The sequence below is a fragment of the Coturnix japonica genome, chromosome 2 (assembly GCF_054131305.1).
Source record: "Coturnix japonica strain WE chromosome 2, WE-NBRP24, whole genome shotgun sequence".
NCBI lineage: Eukaryota > Metazoa > Chordata > Aves > Galliformes > Phasianidae > Coturnix > Coturnix japonica.
Window position 1 is genome coordinate 29,602,296 of NC_140664.1, and position 18,147 is coordinate 29,620,442.

Below are 18,147 nucleotides of genomic sequence, written 5' to 3' on the forward strand. Positions count from 1 at the left end.
TATACATATAATATGTTTTTATTGATCCACTGTAGTGCCAAAATACACAATTTGTGTGATCATATGTTAGCTATATGGAAACTTCTATTGGCTGATCACTGCAGAGAGTCTTCAGTCACTTATCCTAGCAATCTTAAGAGTTTTTTTTTGCCACCACTCTTGTGCATCATTACCAGGAAGTTGAAAAATATTTCGCTGTTTCATAAAATTTACATTTACAACACTGGGATAATTGTTAAACTGCAGCTGCTCATTTATCCTATTTTCTTACGACCTTCTTGTGTAATTACAGAAGGAGATGCAGGGGGTGTGGGTTGTTTAATTTAACTTTCTAAGCTGTTTTATTTCCTCACACACTGTCACTTTTTGGTATTCCTTGGATTCTCAGCAACGTGAGGAAGCAGACTTGTAAATGTTCAAATGTGACCACTGCCCCAGTTAATCCTTTGTTTTGAACTTCATATCCCAAATCTCTTTTGAAACAAAACATGACTACAGGGGAAAATAAATAATGTCTTTTTTAATGCTGCTCTGCTTGTTCAAGAATAAACCTTTCTGTTTGAGTAACGTGTGTGTTATAGTTCTGTAGTGAGAGAGGGCAGTTCTTTCTGTTTTTGTTAGATTACTTTCAAACCATTTTAAATCATCTTTGACCAGAAAGCAATTGAACTGACATTAAATACGACGTTTTTATGCTCCTCTCTCAGCCCTAAGAGAAGCACTGAGAAACGCAATCGTGAGCAAGAGAATAAATACATAGAAGAACTTGCAGAGCTGATTTTTGCAAATTTTAATGATATTGACAACTTTAACTTTAAACCTGACAAATGTGCAATCTTGAAAGAAACTGTGAAGCAAATTCGTCAGATAAAAGAACAAGGTAAGAAGTCTAATTCACTGACTATGAATATGTTCCATGTTTATTTTTACTAAATATATATATATATTTATACAAACTTCAGACTTTCTTAGCAAATTTCTAAGTGGTTTTGTTATCATTATAGAAAGCATTATAATGTAATGTGAGCGGAGTGCATTAAGTGTCACGTTTAGCATTTTAAAAGTAACCTTCACTAAGAATTCAGAAGTAGCCCACAGGGCAAGAAGGTCAGTCAGACTAGTGTGTTCATCTAATGTGATTGAAATCAGCTGTACTTGAACAAAAATTAGCAGGGTGGGTTTGTGGGGAAAAACTGATATACTCTTACATGGGTGATGACTCTACATGAAATAGGAATAATCCAAGAGAGTATTGGATATGAAAGTATTCTGCATTCCCTCTCTTGCTTTCTTTTGTTCATGTGAATAGATATTGTGGCCTAAATGGTCTGTGTCCCCTAAATTCTGACATCACATCCTGAACTACAATAGATCAGGAGCTATTCTAATCTCCAGATAGGGTCCTGTTATAAATGTAAACCAGAGAACGTGACAGTTTTCTTCCTGCTCTTTGTCTAGAAGATTAGTTTTGTGGTTTGTTGTTTTTTTTTTTTTTCTTTTGTTATATTTCCTATTTAAAGCAAAGACAAATAAATAAATAAATAATAATTAGGAACTTTAAATTTTTGGAAGTGTTTTTGATGGCATGGGTCTATCTGGACAGGCATGAATAGCGCTGCAGGTGTTTGGGACCTGTTCAAGTTCCTCACTGTGTGTGCATATTGGTTTTCTTTTAATTTAAAAGACGATTGGAATTTCTTTATAAGCTGTATTTAGAGTATTTCCTTTGGTTTTCAAACACTTTCACTTTATTTCACTTTCAAACATCTCTCACTTTTTCTGTATCCCACGGTTTCCATAAGTAAATAGTCGTTCCTTTTGCATGTTATATATGTGAATTTGTAAAACTGGAGATTATCTCTTGCTTAATATAGACATAGATTTGTTTCTAAAACAGGTAGATAAGTAGATCTGTAGTTCCAGATATCAGCCTATTCAAAGTTGAATAGAAAATGCTGAGTCAAATTGCTTCAAAGTCTGTGATGTGTCCGTGTTTGATTAACCTCCAGAAATGTTCCCCCATCTAGGTTTGTTCTTTTCTTAATGAAAGGATGCCAACATTTTTTATTTTGATGAAGTTACTCATGCCTCATATTAGGAGAATTTCCTTATTTTTTTATTCATTCTTCATTCTTCCTTTCTTCACATTCAGTTTTGAGTTTTTGTTTTGCTGTTGTCAGGGGGCACATTCTCCTTATCCTTACCTGAGATGACATAAGGAAGAAACAGCAGAACTGTGTCTTCCTGGGAAGTGTGCACACAGAGAGAAATCCATTAGTCCCCTTCACAACTCACTAAATTGCTCTAGAAAATCTAGTGTGGAAATCTGACTCTAAGTAATTCTGGCTTTGGCAAATGCAGGGCTTTGCTGGTCAAGACCAGTATCTTCAAAGTGGTTTTCATATAGTTGTAAAATGTTCACGTGCATCAGAACAGATTTTATACACATTGTTTGTGTCATCATGGGCTAACAGTAGTGCCACAATTGTATCAAAACAAAATGTACGTTTCATTTTTAAGCTCATAATATTTTATTACAAAGGCAATTGAAAGTAAAATCGTAAAGATAAGGTAAAAAGCAACAAGTGCTATTTATTTCAACAAGTACAAGTAGAGTGCAGCCGTTGAACACTGAAGATACTAAACTGCTCTTTATGATGTTGATCTTTTACACAGAGTTCTTCAGCTGAGAACAATTAGGCTGCCTGATAAATCCATATTTCTGTAAAACTCATATCTGATGTAGAGTAGACCTTAATCCTCTCTAGGGTGCATTGCAAAACACTGAGGTCTTGCAAGTGGTGACAATAGCATCTTAGGGTCTAGAAACGAGAATTATTATATTTCACATTAATCTGTTAAAATAATTGATATCAATTCTGTTTCTGTGGGTTTTTTTGTTGTTTTTTTTTTGTTTTTTTGCATCTGTTTGTTGTCATAGTAATGTAAAGGGATTTTCCTTTTAAGAAAGAATTCATGTGACAGCATATTCTGAAATACAACATTGTTTTGAAACAGGAATTTTGTTAATAAACACAGTTCACGCATAGTAAACGTTCAAACTTCACAAACATTCCTTCTGTTGTTCACAACCTAACCAAAGAAACATAGTAAATAGATAAGGAAAATATTGCTATTACTGTCTCGTGTTTTGCAGAGATTTTATCACTTCACATGGGGATCCTGCACTTGGTGTATTTGAATGATGAATGTATAAGTTCTGTGTTGTTAGAAATCTTTTTGGTGGCTTTTCCACTGCCTGGGCATCTTATTTGAAAGGGTAGATAACAGCAGGACAAGGGGAAATGGTTTAAGTTGAAGGAGGGAAGATTTAGGTTGGATGTCATAGGGATGTTCTTTACTTTGAGAGTGGTGAGATGCTGGAACAGGCTGCCCAGAGAGGCTGGGATGTTCCATCCCTGGAGGTGTTCAAGGCCAGGTTGGATGGGCCCTGGGTAGTCTGGTTTAATATTAAATGTGGAAGTTGGTGGTCCTGCTTGGGGGGGATGTTGGAGATTCTGATCCTTGAGGTCCCTTCCAACCTGGGCCATTCTGTGCAGTGTGATTGAAGATATTTACTATGGTGAAACACATTATGTTAAATTGTACATCTTTCTTAAACAAAATAACAAATATAATACTTTACTTACATAAAGTGCCATGAGAGTCAGGTATAAAAATAATGTTGTCTTACATTTAAAATATTTTTCCTTTAAAAAAAATAAAATAAAATATTTTGTTTCAATGCCACACTGAACATCTGTAGGAGAAAACTTAAATTGGAGGTTCTGAATGTCGTGAGTGGTTCTGCACAGACATGGGCAAATTGGGGTTGCTCAGTTTTTGCACAGTGAGTCTTTGTTCAAAGACAAAAGTAAAGTAGTAAAAACTTATTTCAGTTTTATAACTTAGAAGTTTTATTAAAGAGCTTGGATTTTGTAAATAAATACTAAAAATTCTCCAACACATTTTCTTCTGTCTATAAATAGAATCACACATTAAGGTTTAATTACTTACAAAAGCACAGTCATTTATAAATACCTTGTAAAGCCACTGAAGGCAACAAGTTTTATAGCTGCCACTGAGATTTGACAAGGAGGCTTTATTCTAGGCTCTAGGAATGAAAGCAAGGAAAGAAAGAGTACAGACTGAGATTCATTTCCCATGTCAAGCTCTCTGGGCTGGTAGCTGAAAAGAGTAATAGATTTTTTTTGCTGCAGAAATACTGTGTAATTTAATATTTTATTATCTGGATATATTTTATATGCAAATAGGTATTTGCAATACTATATCCGTTATCATTATATCATTTCTCACAGTATGCACTTCAAAGATTCTTTAGTTGTGGTATGTTAAAGATTCATTTTATTTTAATTTGGAAGCAAAGTTATAAATATATGCATGCGACTGAGTTCACTAGATGAATTAAAGATATTTAGATGTAACCATCACATGCAGTTTTTCATCGGGTTTCTGAAATGTTTATAGTGCTTGGGAGAAGGAAAATGAGTTTCTTAAAAAAAATAGAAAAGCTTAATTTTCTGAGATCTCTTACCATATTATTGTACAGTGATCTCATACACATTTGTTGTCATCCAGCGGAGATTAAAAAATGTGTTTTCAGCATAAAGATGAAATGGAAGCTCAGTTCATGCAAATCTTGATTTGACGTTTCTATTGGAGATATGAGAATTTTCCTTTTTAAAAAACAGGGTGTTTTTTTTTAATTTGTAGTGTGGTGTTCACATGTAGACAAGCACATTGAGTTCATATGGTTTCAAGCTGCGGCAGGGGAGATTCAGGCTGGACATTAGGAAATATTACTTCTAAGAAAGGTTGGTTAGGCACTGGAATGGACTGCCCAGGGAAGTGGTGGAGTCGCCGACTCTGGGGGTGTTAAACAGTTGGACGTTGTGTTGAGGGACATGGTTTAGTGGGAGCTATTGGTAATAGGTGAACGGTTGGACTGGATGATCTTTCAGGTCTTTTTCAACCTTGGTCATTCTATCATTCTATATCTGTGCATCTTAATTAAAGAGCTTGTTTTAGAGAAGTGCGAAGACCTCTGGGGATAAGCGTTCCTTTATTTGCCAAGTAACCTAGAAGCTATAATTAGGTGTCGTACAATCAGTTGAACTGTTTCACAGTGATCTTACTGGTTTCATACCTATTGTGGGCCCTTTCCTTGAATCCTATCCTCTGACTGACTCTCTCTTATTTTTCTTTCTCATTATTGTTTTACGTTGCTACATCCTCCTTTAGCTGATTTTTTTTCCTTTATTAAACACTGTATCAAAATCAAACCTTTGCCCTTAGCTTAAAGCTCTTTTATCTGTCACGCTGACATCAGTCTCAGCAGGTAAATAGATCACATTATCAAACAGAGACAATTCATTATATTTCACTGCTTGAACATCTCCTGGTTCAGTCTTTGAAACCTCTTTATCTTCATTATCTAGTTGTGCTTTTACCTTCTTCTGTGGGTATGAAGTGCACTGGGTACCACAGGACAATGAAGATCACCTCAAGCTCCTTGAGCAATTTCTCTAGTGAAGCTGTGTTTCTGTCACCCCTCTGGTGGAAGCACTGGAGAACATGTCCTACCCTCAAGCACATCACGAGGGTTTTTTCCTCAGTTCGCCTGAGTGCCCGTTATTAAATTCCAGATCTGCGTCTCTTATTTTTCTCCTGTTATTCAAGCCTTTCTTTTTTCAGAAGCCTTTTTAACGATGACATGCACTTGGGTTACTTAGATTCATTCCCAGCGGGATGTAACCTACTGTACCAAAGTATCCCCAAATGCAATTTGATCTGTCAACTCTATTTTCCTGCGGAGCCCAGCTTTCACTTCTACCTGGTTTCTGAAAAGACTTCGTGTTCTGTGTATCAGGTTTTCAGTAGTACAGGGAAGAGGTATTAGGATGGTGATTATCAGTCTAGCCGGTAATTTATACTTTTGAGTTGTCAGATCTTGTTTTCAGAATAGCCTTACAAGACAGACCTTGAACAGAATGAATCGCCATGTGAAAGCTGAACACCACAGAGAGAAGGAATATTAGTTAATGAAAAGAGACATGCAGGAGCTATGGGATTTGTATGAATTAAAAAATAAAACAAATAACAACAAAAAAACTTGTTAATCATATATATTTTATTTTGCTGATTTCACTTACGATAGCAAAACCAGTTTTTGCTTCCCTGCAGCTGTACTACTTTGTAATCACAGGTTCGCTCCAGCAGATATTCTTTGTTACCTGCAGCACCAGTACGCATGTAAAATTGCTTGCTAAAGGAAAACAGCACGGTCTTAAAGGTGTAATGAGATGTTACTTTTGCTGCTGTTACTTTGAATTGTGAATTCAGATCTGAATTTAGATTCATGCTTCACAGGATATTTAAGCAACTGCCTATCATTAAGCACAAGTAATCCCCATTAAGTCAGTGGAACTACTTAGAGGTTTAAAGTTCTGTGCGTAATTATCTTACAAAATCAGGCTTTTATGAGAGCGTATGTATACTATGTTTTTTTAGGGGGGTGTTTGTTTTGAAAGTATTTCATGTAGTCAATTGTACTATAACTAAAGATTATTCTAAGTTCATTGTATTTGAGATGTCAGGAGCTTTAAAATTGATGCCATCATACACATTAATTTGTACTTTTGGAATCTTTTTTAAAGGAATTCTGCATGGCTATTATTGGTTATATATGCCGTGCTTTCAGTTTGATAGGATTCTAAGGCTGAATTAAGTGTCAGAGGAATTTGTACAGTAAAGTGAAGTAATTTATACAGAACATTTACCAAAAAAAAATCCATTACTGAATTTGTTTTGCTGTCTCCACGACCAACAGCTGAGAGTGATGCGCTGAAAATGGCTTTGATCTTCTTCTTACATCGTAAAGCGTTTCAGCTAAATATCCTGTTATGTTGACTTAATACTTGCATGCCTCCAGAGAACTGCTGATTCAGTGAAGAATTTAGACTGTTTTTAGGTATTGCAAAATGTCAGTTTCTCTTCTGGCTTGGATGACATGTAGTCATTAGACAACAGATTCACCAAGTGTGAAATTTCCTGGGGTCTGCTTATTTCAGTGGAGTTGCTGATGGTTTTAGACTCATTGAAATAGGCTTTGTTTACACATAAGTTAAAACATTTAAACTATCCTATATAGTTACTATAATTGTTTTCTGTGTAAACAGTGTTGTGATTTCCCTAATATGACTTATGGCAAGAGTATCTGAAGACTCCCTTATGGCACGTAGCTTGTCTACACTGGACTCAAACTGTCACTTCAGGAAAATGGGCAAAAATAATAACCAGACTGTTAATTGTGAAATCAGCACAATGTCTATACGTATGACAAGATTTTATTGGATTGTTGTCATTTTTTGTTCCCTTAGTCATGGCTAGAATTTTTATCCGCTTGTTTAGAATAAATGTGACCTTGTTCCTCAAAGTTAATGAGATGGTTTATTTGTCATCAGAATAGCAGATTTTGGATTTTCGCGTTGTTTTTTTTTTCCTTGCTAAGAGCAATAATAGAGTGATCCTAAGGATATTGATATTTGGGCATGGACTATTCCACAGGAAATGAGGCAGCTGTTGAAAGCACTACTTCCACCCATCTCAGCCACAAGTTCCTGTTCCTTCCTTTTCCCTGGCATTAGCATTTATGCAGTTGAGCCATATTTTCGATTTGGCCAGTCTGTCAAAGTAAGAGAGGAGTTATTTCCCCACAGAGGCTTGGTGGGACCTCCTCCCACACCAGCAGGCTGAGAGCCTGCAGTGACTGAGCGATGGTCTGTCTTATGGCTACCTTGAAGCTGTTGAGCATTTCTTGTTGTCTGAGATGCCTTTCTCTTAAAAAGACATGTGCTTTGTCCAGTGGTGGTGAAAGTTCTAGGGATAAGTTTCTTAAAGTTTTAAACTGGAAATCTAAGCTACAACTCCAAGTTGCGGCTCGAAGCTGAAGAGGAACTGAATGTTCAATCTTCACTGGTATTTCAATTAGCAATAGTAGCTATTGGCAGGTGTTACAGGAAGATTTGTTTTGTATCCTACTTGAATTCTGCTTTGATTTGATTTTTGTTTAGTTTTCTTTCGTAACTTCTAAGTGGCCAAGAGAGAAAATCATTCAAAACTAGTGAAGTGTGGTTGTTTATCTTATGTTCTGTACCTGCAAAGATGGTTGTGGTCCAAGAGGTGTGGAATGCTATGCAGGATTCAGGTAGTTCTGCTAAATTTTGCATGCTTAGATTTGGCTAAAGTGCTCCTTTTTTTCTTGAAGGAGTGTTTAAGTTTTGTTTTTGTTAATTTAGTATTTATAGAATTGTCAGTATATGTTTTAACTCCTGAGAGTGTAGTAAAAATATATAAGTAAGGCAGATGCATCTCTTCCTGAAATACAGGATTTTGGAGGCTACCTTCTCAGAAATAGCATATTCACGAGCTGTATTTAAACTGTCACTGAATACTTCGAAGTTCAAACCTCTACAGTTCTTCTTTTGCCATTTATTGTGTAATCGCTTATGGACTCTACAGACATTATAAATGCATTTTTACATTTTAGATTTGAAAAAGAATAAAATGCAGAAATTAATGCTCACATACAGAACTCCATAATTTGATCTAAGATTTTAGCCTACAGTTTCCCACCAGCTGTGCCGTCTGGTGCCTGGTCAATTAGAAATATTACCTTTAGATGCTGAAGAAGGATTAGGAGCACCACTCAGCTCAGTGTCATCAACCAAGTTGCTAAGAGTGTGCTAGATCCCTTATCATTGATAAAGATGTTGAAGAGCACTGGTCCCAAGGGGTATATTGGAACTAGGTGATCTTTGGATCTAGATGGTTCCTTCCAACTTAAGCCATTCTATTATTAGAATCTTGGTGTTTGTAGTCACTAGTACTGCTGGAATATGCAGTGTGAAAGGTGCTGACTCTAGGCCACCAGGGCTTGCTGTGTGTTTTAGGTTAGTGCATGAAGTATGAGCAACATGTAAAGAAAGTAAATGAGGAAGGAAGCTTCATGTCACCTTGATTTTCTCTCTAGAGCTTAATTCATGGAATAGCAGATTAATTTACTGAGAGTAGTGATGATACTTCAATCAAAATAAGATCATAAGGTACTATAAGGAACCCAGCTTGTGTCACATGACTTTTATCTTTTCTTTTTAAAGGATGTGGCCTGAAAAGTAATAATATAATATTTACTCACAATAAAGTGCAATGTCTTTTGTACCATCTTTGAATCCTGAAAACCCATGGATTCACAGCACGTTAAAGAGGTATTGATCAAAGGCTCCGTGTTCAAACTGAAAACAAGATAATTGCATCTGCTCTAACTCGTGCCTTTTCTTATTTCTGCAAAGATTCTATATATGGACAGTTAGTTAGAAATGGGGATCTCTGCAAATGAAATGAATGAGGATATGAAAAACAGCTAACATATCAGGTTTTAGTTTCTTTTATGAAAACCCACAGTGTGCAGTGGAGGAAAATCATATAGACTGAACCTTGAAAGATGACATGGCAAACACTCATTTACTTTCTCTGTGGTGTACACTGGAGCTCCTAGAGGACAACCTTAGGCAGGTGATTAGAGAGCCAAGACATACATTCCTCGTGTTTCCTTTTGTCATTAAAGCATGTTGGCACATCTGTATGTGATTTACAAGGCATTGGGTGCTGTAGTACGTGCACAACATACATATACAAATGCTCATACTCTTGCCTCTGAAGACAAGCTGTTCTTGTTTAGCGAATGTCAGTTAGGAGATGCAGTGAGGAAAATACATAAATAAATTTAAGTTCTGCTAAAGCAGAAGAAAAAGCAGAGTAAATGCAATTGCAGACACTCCAAAAGTGGAGATGTTCCAGATATTGCCTTGTTATCTAAAACAGTATCCGTGTGTCCCTCTGAACAAGCAGCAGTATCCTACATCTGTTGATTTAGGCTCCATTCATCTTGAAGCAGGAAGGCATTTCCCTGCAAACTTTGCTGATACAAGGCAAAACGGAGCAGTGCACTGTGCCTGCCACAGAGGACTCTTTAACAGGCAGAAGCAGTGTGCAGCCTAAAAGCTGCAGTCTGAGGCCAAAGTCAACTCATACATTAGATGCAGATTCTGAGTTGAAAGTTATTTGAAATCTGAAGCAACTTAATGGAGAATTTGGTGGGTTTCATCATCCCTCCCGATCAGATTTGAATATCTTTTGAAGTGCATATTTTGCAGTGTAGTAGAAGTTCTTGGCATGATGCAGAAATCACTTGGTGAAACTTTTTGAGTTCTGCTAGAAAGATCTGGCTAGACAGTTAATAGCAGTACCTTGTCATCTGAAGATGAGTGAGTATGAAGAGAACTAATCTTTTACTGGTTATTCTTTCTTCTGCGGCACGGTTTCCTAGAAAGACTTGGAACAACCTGCAGTTCCCATGATCCTTCTGAGAGACGTCTTCCAGAGACGGGTTATTCTATGTCACATTAGGTCCGGGCCTACGTTCAACATGGAAGAGGAAGTGTGCTTAAATATAACAATTGATTCACTTGGAAATGAAAAAAGAGGAGGAAGAGATGTCAAGGTTGTTAATTCTAAATATAGGTCGGAAAACTCAGAATGATCCTCATTTAGATTTTTCTTGTTTTGTTTGTTTTGGTGTTGCATGGAAAAATATAGAGGTGTTTTATGCCAATAACATACTATTTTTCCTGTCTTCTTTGCTTCTACGTGACCTCCTACCCTCTCAGCGTGGAGGAAATATTTGAATGTTTGAGCTGAATTTTCTACCTTTAGTTATTTTTTGTAACCCCCCTTGACTTTTCTGAACCCAGTACTCCTTGACCAGGTGTCAAAAGGGATACTTCATGTAGAATGGATTTTCTTTATCTTTCCCTATTTCTCCCTTTTCTCTTGAGGAGATGTATTTTTTCAGCCCTTGTTGTTTTCCTTTCTCTCCTTTTTAATAATTCTGTATTTTCTCTTTCATTTCTACCCCAGTTACTCTGTTTCATGGCTTCAGTGTAGCTTTAGTTGTGCATCCGGCATCACCATAACTGTGATAGTCTTACTCGTTTCACTCCTTGTCTGTTTTTTAATCTCAATGCTGCACTAAGAAATAATGGAATAATTTTAGGAAATGTGATAAAATTTACTAATAAATTGTTGAATGTTACAGTGATCAATATGAAGGATTACTGTAATTACCGTGACATTTGGGAGTGGAGTCACCATCTCTCTACTTGCTAGAGTTGCTTGTTTTAACTGGACGTTTATAATGCTGGGCATTATAAAATGTTTATGTTTTACATAAGGTTCAAAATACAATGGTGCATTTACAGTTGACAGTCTAAACTATACAGCAGTGATACTTGTTCAGAAGACAGTCTGTAAACTTTTATGAAACATGACTCTGCTTCCTTGCAAGTTGTGGTCTAAGAAGATTCTTTCCCTGAGCTCTGTGATGGTCATAGGCAGCAACATTCTTTCTTTTCTTGAAGCTCAGACAAGGGGTTCTCAAGAACTTAAAACCTTCCCAGAGTTTTCCAATGGTGTTTTATAGTTATTTTAACAAGGCTTTGGCCTAGATCTACAAAAGGGCTTGAATTTGTAGATCAAAAAACAGCATCCCAGCATCCTGTAGAAATAACAATTGTTATTTAAAAGAAGGGTGGAGTGAGAAGCAGCTACCCAAGTTTCCTTCCACAAGAGAATAAGTAAATTGCTGACCTGAGGAAAAGGTTCTGGATTAGGACTTCTGATCTGATGTACTGGCTTTGCTGCAGACCAGTATTACCAGCCTTGTTGCCAGGTAGTGGCATGGCTGGAGTCCTCAGTCTTCAGTTAAAGCCACAATTGTCGAATGGAGTCATCCAGCCTGGCACAGCAGTTCCCAGCCTCACGACATGGAGCATCTTTTTCTGTGAGCTGCCAGTTGTCTGTGGCTATGGGAACCCTTTGCTTTCAAAGCAGGCTTAAGTTGCTTCTAAGTGCAGGGCTGATTAAACTCACTAAGAAAACAGAGAAAGCAATACTGTTTGTTTTTATTTTTCTGTTTATGAATTAATATATTGAATTATAGTGCCATTTAAGACTGGATGCTGATCTCTGCTTCATGACTTTAAAGTAGAGAACAAGAAATGATAATGCCTGATTAATTATGTTGTAAGTATGGTTCAGTCTGTTGAAGGGAGCCTGTTTGTACCTATCAGATCTATTAGTAGCCACTTTAAAATCTGACAGAACAAATGAATGTAAATTGAACGTTCATTGAGCTGAAAAATGAATTGGTCTGGATGTAAATCTTAGCAACCAGATAAGCCAAACTTTTCTAGCATGATGAAATAATATCTTTTCATTTTAAAGTATGTCTGATACTACTACCATGTTAGTAGTCATTAGCATCCTTCCTGAATGTTGTATTTTAACTCTGGCAAACAGCTCAGGACCACACTGCTGCTCATTTTTTTCCCCCGTGTGGAATGGGGGAGAGATTTGGAAAGGTCAAAGTAATAAAACTCGCAGGTTGAAATAAAGACAGTTTGCTAGGAAAAGCAAAAGCTGCATGCATGAGCAAAGCAAAACAAGGAATTCACTTGCTACTTCCCATCGACAGACAGATGTTCATCTGCTCCTAGAAAAGTAGGGAGCATTGTACATTTGTCTACTTGCAAACATGACCACCCAAAGCATCACACCTACCTCCTTCTTTATCCCAGTACTTATTAGTGAACTGTTATGCCACCTGAATTGGGATCTCCTTTTGACTAGTTTGGGTCAGCCATGCTTGCTCTGTCTTTTCTAGCTCCTTGTGACCCTCAGCTCCTCTTTCTAGCATGGCAGTCCAAGAAACCAAAACTTCCTTGGATCTGTGCAGCACTGTTCAGCAGCAGCTAAACATTGATGTGTTATCACCTCTGTTTTCGTCAAAAATCCAAAACACCAGCTCGTATGAGACTTTACAAAAGCAGTTGACTCTATCCCAGTCAATACCATGCCACTGACATTCCTAAAGCAGTGTAACCACTGTTGAAAAATGCAAATGAATTTTAAACACAGTTTCACGTAGAATTTAGATTTACAATTTTCTCTAAGTAACCATCATACAGAAGATGTTCCTTAAGGAAGCTTTGGGGGTTTTGTTTGTTTTTTTTTCCTTGCAGTAACAGCAACATTTCTGTTTCTAAACTCACTTAAATGTCTGGCTCAGGCCTGTGCTGATGGGTAAGAGAAGCAAGAAGTGGGGCCCCAATGTCTATTTCTGGACAGTGAGCTATTATTGGGAGAAAACTTTACTTCTTCTCAGTGAATTAGAGCTTTTTCATAAAAGATTTATCTCCTATAATCTGAGCTATTGGAAACAGTAGGAGCCGTGTTCTGTATGTTAGCATGGGCACATTAAATTAGACTTGTTTCTGTTCTTCCTTAGCTGTCTTCAATTATCTGTGCTCAGTTTTGGCCTACACTTCATTATGGAAAGTTTTTCCTTCACAGAGATCACAGGGAGCCAGTGATCCCTCATATTTCTTTTTGGTGCGCCATACTGGGGCTCTTGAAAAATTTTGCAGTCATCTATGGCAATTTATAAAAGCAAAAAGCTCTTTGCATGTTGTTGTGAATGATCTGGTGTGTCAGAAAGATTTATCATCAGCATCCTAAAATAAAGAAGATATTTTGTAATCATGGTGATGTGGCGTTCAAAGAAAGAAAGTCATCTGGTTCCTTTTAACAGTTGGTCAAGTGCATAAGAATAAGGCTTCAAGAAATGGCGTCTGACTAGATTAATATTCCTTTGCAATTTGTTATTTTGGCCTGAGTTTTGGAAACCTGCAGGTTTAATTAGCTTGGCAATTATATTTGCCGATTCTAGTCTAAAGAGTGTTAACCATTGAATCTCTGTTTTCACAATCTTGCCTGCGATTCTTATGCTTTGGAGAGCTGTTAACTTTTGTGAAAGCGATATATTGTTTCTGAGACAGCAATGGAGCACTGTTTTGAGCTAAATTATCAAACCCTGCCATATTTCTTGTCTTTCAAAACATCAGCCCAGCCAAAATGTTAAAGAACATTGGGCTCCAACCATTTAGACATTCATATTAATGCTGTTTTTAGAGATGAATTATCAAAACAAGATGAGGTTACTCATTAAGTAAATATCTGACACTTAGAAAATTTCAAATGCCAAAAAATACAGTAACATTTTCTGTCCTAATTGAGTACATACCAAAGAAAATAATTACTCTGTTAAACCATGTGATGCCAAATCCTTGTATCTAATATGTCAGCACAGAGGTCAGTTGGCTTGGCCTTTTCTTTCAGAATTTGGCCATATTAATGTAATGGATTTTAACTTAGCGTTGATGGATGCATGACATTTGTTAGTATGCAGAAGTAGGTATTTTAGATAAATGTTTCTGAAGTATCCAAATATCAATAGACGCAAAACCGTTTCCTGAGAAAAAGAGCAAGAGAGAGGGTGCGTGTAACTACAGGTATGTATATTTGAATATGTTTATCTGATTCCAGAGTAGTTCATCTGTGAGGGAATTTTTATCTACGACACTGATGGACAATGTAATTGATCTGCATTGTGTACTCCATTGTTGTCTAAACACCGTATCATAGGCAATTCTAAAATACTCTAAATTGTACCACAAGCAGTCAAGCATTTGTGCCTACCTCTCATTCCTAGGAAGTGCAAGTGCAGAGGGGAAAAAAAACATTTTAAACAGCAGTGAAACCAGTTTTAAACCAGTGAAGATTATAAATCCATGGTGCCATCTTGGATCTTGGCCTTTCAATATGGAAGTCTCATGGACAGGGAGCTCCTTTGATAATTCATTTGTTCTCTTTCCCTAGGCAGGGAAAAACAACTTGCCATTCAATGTGGTAGTTTAGAGCAACATCATGATTTAAAATGAGGTGTTGAGTGAGAAATAGTTTCTCGATGCAGAGCAGCTCTAAGACTTGGTCTAAATTTCACTGAAATAGCAGTATGACACTTGTCCTTCTATGTCTTTACTAATGGGTAACAATACTAGAAATAATCTCAGCAGGGAGATTATTTTACTTGCTTTTTTGTTTTGTATTTTGGATGCATGTTGAGGATGGAACAAGTTGTTAAGGGTTTGGGGTCCTGGCTGGGACAATTTATTCTTCAGCTCTGTTTTAAGCAGCAGCAAGTGGGTTGTAATTTTAGGTTTTACTTTCCTTAACAATCTTGGCAGCATTTAAATGAAAGCAGTGACACCACGGTCATCTCAGGGTTGAATAATCTCTGCTGCTACATTAAACAGTAGAGAAAGACTCTGGGCAGCCTGATCTAGAGTTGGTGGCCTTGCCTTTGGCAGGGGAGTTGAAACTAGATCGTCTTTGAGGTCCTTTTCAACCCAGGTCATTCTGTGATTCTGTGAATCTGTGATTCTATGAAATGTGGGAACTGTAGCTGTGTATTTCTGCAAATAATGTTATTTCTGTAAAAAAAAAAGTTGTGATTTGTAGCATTTGCTGTTAAATCCAGGAGTTAGCAACCTTTATTGAAGATACTGAAATATCTTCATAGAAGTGAGACTCAGGCTCAGTGCTCTGAATAGAATAATATCTTGACTGTGGCAGCTGTGAGACTGGGGGCTCCAGCACTGGTGAATGGGCACAGCAGGAATGCACACTTGTAAAGCAATGCCTGGAATTGCAGGAAGCTTTCTTGTCCTGTTTTTTCTTCAAATTGCATTTTTTTCTTCAAATTGCAAACACGGTTTCAAGAAGTAGGCCATTAGGTTTTGTAATCATGAAAGAGAAAAGGGATTGTAGTGTAATGGCTGAAAAAAAAGAAGTAAAATGGGAAGGAGAAGAAACTGAAAAAAAAAGTAGTAAAGTACATGTTAAAGTATTTAGCAAGAGTACATACAGAGGTACTGGGCTTCTTTCTGTCCAGTAGTTAAATATTATTCTTGGTGAGTTGAGTTTAATAATTTTTATTCTTGATGTCCTGAATTTTTTCCAGTTTAACTGAATGAGGGGGATTATTTCACAGACAGCTCCTCTAATGGAAGTTGTGTAGGGTGAAAAAAGGCTGATTGGAACAAAAAAGAATGATAGAGTAAGGTCAGCATTGCTACCAGAAAGGGAATTGGCTAATTTTATGTGTTATTAGTTCAGTTTGTTTCTACTCCTAAATCCATCGTGGTTTTTCAATGCTTATTTTGCTTTCAGTGTTTAGGAAAGTGTTACATACTTGGCTGCTGCCACTGAGTTTTTGAAGATCAAACATCACTCAAAGCCCAAAAAGTTCCATGAATGTTCATGTCTGTTTGGTGTGTATGTGAGCATACGGAGCTTTTTGCAGATCCATTGTTTTCCCAGTGCTTTCTTACAGCAGTGCTGTGCTGTAACCCAGCAGCAGCTCAGCACCAAACAGCCATTTGCTGTGGGGTGGGGGAGAGAATGAGGAATAAATAAAGTAAATAAATAAAACTTATAGGTTGAAATAAGAACTATTTAATAAGCTGAGAGAAATAACTGTTACGATTTTATATTTTTATTTTTATATATTTATATGTTTTTAAAGTACATATATTCATACACACAGGTTGCTCCAAAAGTAATGCCTCCTATTTATTTCCATATAAACTAACTGATGCAAAGAGCAAAATATCAGTATTTGATAGAGGAAATTCTCAGCTATAGAACAGCTTTTCAGTGTAGTCACCACCATAAAGCTATGCATTTTCATCAGCAGTGAATAATAGACTGTCCCTCTGCTGCTATCTGTCACACATGGCAATGACACATCATGGAGTATTGGTGGGAAGGTTCAACCTCTACTGCCATACCACTACCACCTGCCTCTGACATTGTGAGCCAACATAATTAAATAGGAGGCACTACTTTTGGAACAGCCTGTGTTTGTGTATATATATATAAACTAATATATATATAAACTAAACTAATATATATAAAAACACAAAGGAAGTGATGCACAACACAATTGCTTGCTATGTGCTGAGCAATGCCTAGCCAGTCCCTGAGCATTGGCCACCCCTCTGGCCAACTCCCCTCAGTTTGTTCACATGATGTCATACAGCAGGGGTATCCCTTTGGCCAGTCTAGGTCAGCCATCCTGGTTCTATTCCCACCCATCTCCTTGTGCTTTCCAGCCCCCTCGCTGACAGGGCGGTACAAGCAGCTGAAAAACTGAAACTAAAACATTGCTATATTACCAACGTTATTTTCCTTCCAAAGGTAAAACATAGCATCATACCAGACACTGTGAGGAAAGCCAGCTCTGTCCCAGGTGAAACTATGATGGCAGGAGGTTGGCACAGGTGCCCGCGCCACTCCCACACCCTGCTGTAAGCACTGTCACTACCAAGCAATGACTTGAGCCCACAACTTCCCGGCGTCTCTCAGTCCAATCCGCAGGGCCAGCTGCCACGTAAGCACACTTCCACCAGCGGTACGAAGCATGAAGCTGAACCCCGTGGGTGTGCCGAGCTGTGCAGGGCCCTTTCTGCCCACTGTACCACGAGGGCTGTGTGGCACAAGCTGGGCTCGGCTCCTCTCAGAGACGGTTCACGCTGAATAAACGCTCTGAGAAGAAGTGCAGCTGTGCTTTTTTAATATGCACTGCAGGAGATTTCAGCAGCCTGATGATATATCATGCATTAATGTTGAAAAGATAAACACATTTGGAGAGCACAGGAAGGCCTTGTGTTTTTATGTTAGCAGAATGCTTCCTAATGAATAAGAACGTGCTGCTGGCTTCTCAGAGCCATATGGCAGCTTTTCTAATTTTAGTTCGGTGCAGATGCATAATTCTCCCTTGTTTTACCTCCGAAAACCTTCCTGAGATGTCGCATAGTTTTTCACGTAAGACTTGATCTATAGTTTCTGAGAGAAAAATGCATTCAGGAGCCTGATGGCTGCTGTGCTCTGGACAGATGGATGCTGTGTGATGAAAGAACAACCTCACTGCATAATCGCCAACCCCAAAATAGCAGCTAACTTTATTCATAGGCATGGGATAAGCCGGTCTTAAAATTGATTACTGAAATAGCTGCTGTTTCTTAGACACTGGGCTTTTGAGAAATCGCTTGGTTTCAGGGAGAAAAACCAACTTGTGCTGAGGCAACAGGAACCGGCTGACAGGCG

The 18,147-nt window shown here is 37.6% G+C and overlaps 1 protein-coding gene across 1 annotated transcript in view; it reads left to right on the plus strand.

The window, feature by feature from the left end:
• The window catches only part of NCOA2 (nuclear receptor coactivator 2), a gene marked incomplete at its 5' end in the record, with an annotated part of 73,997 nt that overhangs the window by 272 nt on the left and 55,578 nt on the right, over positions 1-18,147 (plus strand). The window contains 1 exon segment of the mRNA NM_001323218.1: positions 708-880. Within this exon segment, the coding sequence (NP_001310147.1) occupies positions 708-880 (173 nt within the window).